This window comes from Macrobrachium rosenbergii, chromosome 47 (genome assembly GCF_040412425.1).
Source record: "Macrobrachium rosenbergii isolate ZJJX-2024 chromosome 47, ASM4041242v1, whole genome shotgun sequence".
Classification (NCBI taxonomy): domain Eukaryota; kingdom Metazoa; phylum Arthropoda; class Malacostraca; order Decapoda; family Palaemonidae; genus Macrobrachium; species Macrobrachium rosenbergii.
The window spans coordinates 32,955,624-32,963,123 of NC_089787.1; the positions used below are offsets into that span (position 1 = coordinate 32,955,624).

Sequence of the window (7,500 nt, forward strand, 5' to 3'; positions counted from 1 at the left end):
ATGAATATCTCTATACGAATATAAATACCTGCTCATCTAAACACCACATGTATATGTATAAGTATGCATGTGTGTGAATTTAAATAAAAAAAAAATTCTAGTACTGAAAAAATGAGATCAGTCTCGACGACAATGCCCTGAAATTTGGTGAAATCTCAGACTGGAAATTCCATCTCTTCAAATAGAATCAGTGGCTTAACTCACCTGTGTAACATATAAATGAAATTGAAGATGCAATTGAGAACCGACATCAGCAGATCGGCAGCGCTCAGATTGACGAGGAAATAGTTGGTGACAGTGCGCATCCGTCGGTGAGCTGTGAAAGAAAGGAAAAATAAAAATTGTTTTAAAAGCCATTGCATTTTGTGCATACACACACATACACACGTACATGGATACATACATATATACATACATACATACATACATACATACATATACTTATATATACATATATATACACACAATATAGTAACATAATTCTGAAAAAAATTACCTTTAACTCTTAAATATCTCTAACTCAACAAGGTTCACACATAGGTTTCTCTTGCCTTCACTTCACTGCTTTGTAATATCACTGCTGAGTAATGAAATATGAAAAAGTGAAACGAAAAAGGAAAGCCCATATGAAAGGATAATACCAATTACAAAAACCTTTTATTATTTAGATTTAAAAAAGATCGCGGCCATCACGTCTACTGTACCCTATCAGGTAAAATCGAAATTGAGAGCGTTGTCAGGTTAACGATAAGTTACGCAGCCATGGCATCATGGACTCAAAAGCCCTTGACTCAAAGACTTTGAATGAGTATAGGAACAATTATTGAAAGATTTCGAGTAACATATGACTTCAGAGACCTAAGTTACGTACTTAATGAACCTCGCTCCTTAATAAAGCCACTCAACAGGCTCGATGGAGGACGAAACTATCTGGCATAATTTTCCATCTAAGTTATTTTATTTTATTTTTTTAATTTTTTTCTTTAATTTTTAATTTTCACTCTAAATTTCTTTATTTTTAATTTTGAGGTGAGAAGTTCTGAAAACCTATCTCCGTGTTCTTTTGAAATCTGAAAAATTAAGTTTCATATTCAATTGGTTTATTGCTATCTCACCACAAACTTGATATCCCCAGCGTCCCTACGCCCTAATTTACAGTAATGTGAAAATTAACAAAGAGATGTTAATAATAAGTGGTAAACGCAGTTATTAAGCAATCCCCTCCCGAATTAACGTTTGCTGCACACTGAAGAAAAGTTCAGGGTCTCACTACATACATCTGCGTCTTTGCAGGATTAAGTGACAATTTAAGGACTGATTCTCATGAAACTTGGTAGTAACATCATTCACTGGGTGACATCATTTATTTGTTAAACAGTTGGTGCACATCAATATGGAACTGGCGAATTTATTTGCCTCATTTATATCCAAGAAAAGTTGATAGTACAGCGTGACAAAATTAATATTTCCACCATATTTTCTCAAAGCGTTCTCATACTTTTCCTAATACTTTTCCATCAAGTAACTAATTGAGAAGTTAGTCGTCCTGTTGCTATTCTTTCATGTAATCATCTGTAATCAGTACCTTCCTTTCCTTCTCGTCAATCTTCTACAACAAGTTATATTCTGCACTGAGCGCTGGAGTAATTACCAATACCCACTCTCACTTGGATAGTAACTGTGAGAATATAAAATGAAACCTACCCACATACAGTGTTTGAAGTTAGATAACCGGGGAGAAAAATACTGAAGGTATGGAAAGGATATACACTGCAAAAAGCAAGGGTTTGTCGACTTCAAAGGAACTGGTATTGGTATTTCAGTCCAGCAATTGGTTCCCCTTGAAGAAACTCGACATCCTTCTCGCTCAGACTACTTGAGTGTTGGGCTCAAGCCTTTCAGTCAAAATACTTCAGACCTATCAATAACGCTCTTATATCAGGTTTTCAATTGCTTTTTAACAGGTTTCCAACCCCCCTCTCTCTCTCTCTCTCTCTCTCTCTCTCTCTCTCTCTCTCTCTCTCTCTCTCTCTCTCTCTCTCCTCACAGATTCAAATAAAAAGTTCCACACGTCAGACGTATCTTAACAGGATACTAACTAATTCTTCTGTTCGACCTGATCTTTAAACTTATGAACTCATTACGCTTCATTCTGCTCATCAGACTTTTCACTGTCTTTAAACTGCAAGCGAACAATTGATTGACTCATCGAGAAAATATATTTAATAAAATATGTAAAAAATTATTATTTAGACACACAAACATACACACACAGATAATATATATATGTATATATATATACATTATATACATATACATACATATCTATATATGTAAGTATAGCTTAGTTTTACAGACCACTGAGCTGATTAACAGCTCTCCTATGGCCCGAAGGATTAGACTTATTTTTACGTGGCTAAGAACCAATTGGTTACTTTACAACGGGACCTACAGCTTATTGTGGAATCCGAACCACATTATAGCGAAATGAATTTCTATCACCAGAAATAAATTCCTCTAACTCTTCATCAATATGTATATAAATCTATATATGTATATATATACATATATATATGTATATGTATGCTGCATATATACTATATGTATGTATATATGACTTCTATCACGGGAGTAAAAGCGGGATATAAAATATAGAATATTTGGCCACGAGGAAAGTGAAACATCGGAGGCTTTTACTATACGGCATTTTTCAGCAAAGATCTCGCACTCCATTGTTTCATTTACGTTGTGGCGACATGCTATATATATATATATATATATATATATATATATATATATATATATATATATATATATATATATATATATATATATATGTGTATATATATATATGTATATGTATATAAACATACATACATATATACATATACATGCATACACACACACATACACACACACACACACACACACACACACACATATATATATATATATATATATATATATATATATATATATATTCACATATACTGTACATATTTACCAATATATACATGTATATACACACATATATAATACAAAATTCACATGTAAATACATGGAACATAGTGAGCATTATATTTCGGGTAGTTTCTCTAATTCTTATTAAACACTAAATTGTTTCAAAACAAGTTTGGAATTACATAAATATAACCCTCTTGTGCCCTACCTTTGTTGTAGTTCTATAGGCAGTTTATATTGGCGGGTCACCTGGTTTTACGAATTTTAAAAATAATATATATATATATATATATATATATATATATATATATATATATATATATATATATATATAGTACTATACATACACACACACACACACACACACACACACATATATATATATATATATATATATATATATATAATATCCTTTACGTGTTAGACAAAATGGGGAGGGAGAGAAACATATTACAACTGATTAGAAGTTGACAATAATTAATGAAGAAAGAGATGTTCTCAACTCAAGTACAATAATAGTCTGAAACTTATTTATTGCAAAGACGAAAGCACTAGGATATTACAGGTTTTTCATGAGCAACGTACAGTTTCATCTCAGCTTCACTTAACTACCAGTGCGCCGGAACTTTAGTATATCCTTTCAAAATGGCAGTGTCATTAAGAAGGCTCGACGCTTTCCTTTTAGTCCTAAACACGGGAAGAATGTAATCATAATTTCTCCGTCCAAACCAAGCCTCCATACTAACATGGTTGCAGGGGAGTCACGTGACTACTCGGAATTCCTCCGTGGTTCCACGATTTCTCAGGGTTCCTCGGTATGGAGCTTGTTATGGGAAGGCGAAAAAAAAACCTGAGTTTACGCTGCAGTTTGAAATATACACAGCTGCCATTGTAAGTACAAATATTCTTTATTAACTTTACGTAGCGGTTTATGCATGTAAACAAACAGCTATTGTGGGGAAATATATAGCAAACTGATAACCTAAAAGAATATACATAACTTTATTAACACGGTGCCCAAAATTATCAAACAGCGCAGCAGACAAATTTACAGAATTACAGCCTCACAACGCCCTGACGTACATATCGTATAAACATAAATATGAAAATATTGAAAGTACAAATGTGGTTTTAGTAACTAGCAAGTATAAAGTACTAAAAATTCATATCCAAAACGTTTACAAACGTCAATGGAACTTTACAGAAATTTATACATACTATTATACATTATATTATCTGCAATCAAATACTTTTACAAACCAACCAATTCCATTCTTCCCCAATCTATATGAGCATTCGTATCATCACCGTCCTGGTTTTCATTTAGTTTCATAACTTTACTCCGGCTCATGTTCACTTTCAAATTCCTCCTTTTGCAAACACTTTCATACACTGTTGTTACTTTCTGCCGTTTCTCTTCACTGTTCTAAAACAGTACTATGACGCCTGCAAAAAATCTTACATTCCACATTCCATTGCACCTCTATCTAATGTCCTTTGTCTGACTTCTCCCATCACCTCGCCCATAAAGATAATAAACTGTCATGGAGACAGAAAGTCCCCTTGTCCCACAGCCAATTCTGCGCTATAGCAACATTTCCCGGTCTAGATATTCTAACCCGTGCTTCGCTTCCATCCCTATAAGAACGTTTCAGAATGATTTGATGCTTTGCCAAAACATTCCAGGTACTGTAGGATTTCTAGGTATCTTATACAGTTCCCGAAATTCTCAGTTTTGGTGACATTTTCCACTAGCAACTCATCTAACCCCGACAAACTACCAGGTATTTACGACGTTCAGAAGAGGATCTTATTTGAGTTTCTGACTTTTCTACATCTCATTCTTTGCTAGATGAGAGGTTAAGATCCTCAAGGTTCATGATTCGGATTATGAAAGACTTCAGCCTAATGAGTATACGTGAATTAAGATGTGCTCTTTCAGTTCCCAAGCTGGAAATTAAAAAGACGAGGGAAGATAAGACAACTGAATTTACAAAGAGGATTTACAAAGGTATTACAGCCTTGAGTCTTGTAAATTAGTTTTCCCCATTTCTAACACCTCACTGTAGCAATCCTCTACCGAAATGACATAAAAATTGCTTACTAAAAAAAAAATGTGTAAAAAAAATTAGCAGGAAAAAGTAATCCTCAATATAAGTGGGATGTCCAGCAAAATAAAAAAACGGACAGTGTTCATATGTCTTGGCGTATCTTTGAAGAGATTCTAATAGATGGTCCGCTGGTATAGTGGTTAGTGTCGTTGATTGCCACTCAGATGTCGCGGGTTCGCGCCTTCCCCCGGGAGATGAAAAATCACTGGCTCTGTATCATGAAACCATCATTCTTTGGAAGCTTGAATTCCAAGTCAATGGCCCCCGTGTGCTTGTTACATGTGAAGAGGTTTCATCTACTGAAATGATAATGATAAATGATAGACGACTTTACACTTTACACTAAATATTAGAAGATTCACATTTGCACGTGTAATGAAATGTCATTATCCCATAGAACAATGTACCATACCGTACCTTCGACGACGAAACAATACTGACCTTTCTAGACATGTTAAAAATGCATTTTAGGTGCGTCAGAATATAATTGTATGTATCAAGTATTCTTGACGATTCTTAGCGATCAACTCTCACTTATGAAATGCCACGCAGTAAGTATGAAATGTTCCTATAAAAGTAGGACCCTCTACGAACCGTGCCAAACTGTCATTATCTAAACCTTAAGATTAGTCACGAATTAGCAAAAACTGCCACCGCATACCGCGAATACCCTGCAATTTTTCTTTTATGATCCGTAAAAGACAACACGTTCTAAGAGTTTATCATTCATGTCAGTTGAACACAGAAAATTATGAAAATCCATCCAAAATTATAAGAGTTGCGTGTATGTAAAAAAAGATAAAAAAAAGAAAGAAAAAATAACTGTCTGCAGTAACTAAAACAATTAAAGACTAAAGAAAAATGCTTGAAAATAATGAATGAAAATATATATAAATGTAGGTAAATCGCAGAATTAAAATGTATAAATTTAACGAAGGCTGCACACAAACAAACAAACAAACACACACACACACACACGGATACACACGTTTGTGACAAATTTAAATAACAGTATTGATTGTGTGTGTGTGTGTGTAACAGTTGTAAACTGTCGACTGAACGATGTTCTTTCTCTTCAACTTTGCACTATACATAAAACATATATGACAATTACAACTTCAATCAGAGTTAAACAGAATATAACCGACTAGAACACGCAAGATGAGTTTCTTAAGAAGAAATAACTGTATTCCGACCACCCAGACAGACTAAAGCCACGCCGTTCACAATAATGACTATTCAGTTAAATTTGCATTTAACCCACTGTACCTAAATTACACATTGCAATGCATTTTGCATCTGGTTTTTGGTAGACTGTGGTGTGAAGAAACCGAAGGAGAGAGAGAGAGAGAGAGAGAGAGAGAGAGAGAGAGAGAGAGAGAGAGAGAGAAATAACAGACGTGGACTATCAGGTTTCCGCCAGACCATATCATAATTGAAAATGGGAGGGCCAGGATGATATAATCTCCACAGGATGGAACCTTCATTATCAGACATTCTCAGGTTTTAATTTATTTTCTATTTACTTTTTTAACAAGTAATTCTGCTTTTTCGCTGGAATGGAACTTCAACTGAATACCAACACGGCTCTCCACAGTAACAGCTGCACTGGATAAAATTCTTTGCAGGCACCAAAGGTTCCTGCTAATTTCCAGCCATTATGACTGACCCGCATTCCAGTTAATTCCAGCACCATACGTGTTCCAAAAAGATGAAATATATGCAAATGACCTAATTACAGTACGTAGCAATTCAACACCGTTTTCGCACCTAGCTAGGGAGAAAGTAATTTTACGTACAACTGGTTAAGTTACCCGGTTTCACAATTTTGAACATTAACTTTGCAAACGTTTCCCTCCTCTATTTCTCTTTGCCTTCCAAGGAAATACTGACTTATTTATGCATTCTGCCTTTTCTGTCAACCTCTAAAATAGGTCAGTTTGAGAAATGAAAGTATCAAGATACCTATGTGGGTATCAGAAAAGAAATAACAATACCGAGAAAGACAACGAAAACTTGGACTTAGTGTCAGAGAGAGAGAGAGAGAGAGAGAGAGAAAATGTGGGCTAAGCGTGGGAGGGAAACACAAGGGAGGGAAACACAAGGGAGATGAGAGTAAAAATTCAAAAGCCGATCTGACTTACGATAAAGTGAACCAGAAATTGAGGAACTAAAATCAAGAGAAAAAAACAGAGGAAAGTAATAGGGAGGAGAGAACGTAGTAACAAAAACAAAACAAATGATTTCAGTGGGGAGGGAACAGAGAAAGAGAATTTATGAGACATATGAAGAGCACAGGAGTAACGAAAGGAAATGGGCGGCAGAAGTGGCAAAGAGAAAGTCGTATGAGAGTAGAAAAAAAAAAGGACACGCGCAAGAGTGACAAATCTGGAGCGGAAAATGGGAGAAAATACGTCGAAGCGCAAAG

At 35.0% G+C, this 7,500-nt stretch overlaps 1 protein-coding gene across 1 annotated transcript in view; it reads right to left on the minus strand.

The window, feature by feature from the left end:
- LOC136830967 (tachykinin-like peptides receptor 99D) overlaps positions 1 to 7,500 on the minus strand; it is a 247,267-nt gene that overhangs the window by 130,062 nt on the left and 109,705 nt on the right. The window contains exon 2 of the mRNA XM_067090924.1: positions 205 to 316. Coding sequence (XP_066947025.1) covers positions 205 to 305 — 101 coding nt within the window. The 5' untranslated portion in view covers positions 306 to 316. The remainder of the gene's footprint in view (positions 1 to 204; positions 317 to 7,500) is intronic.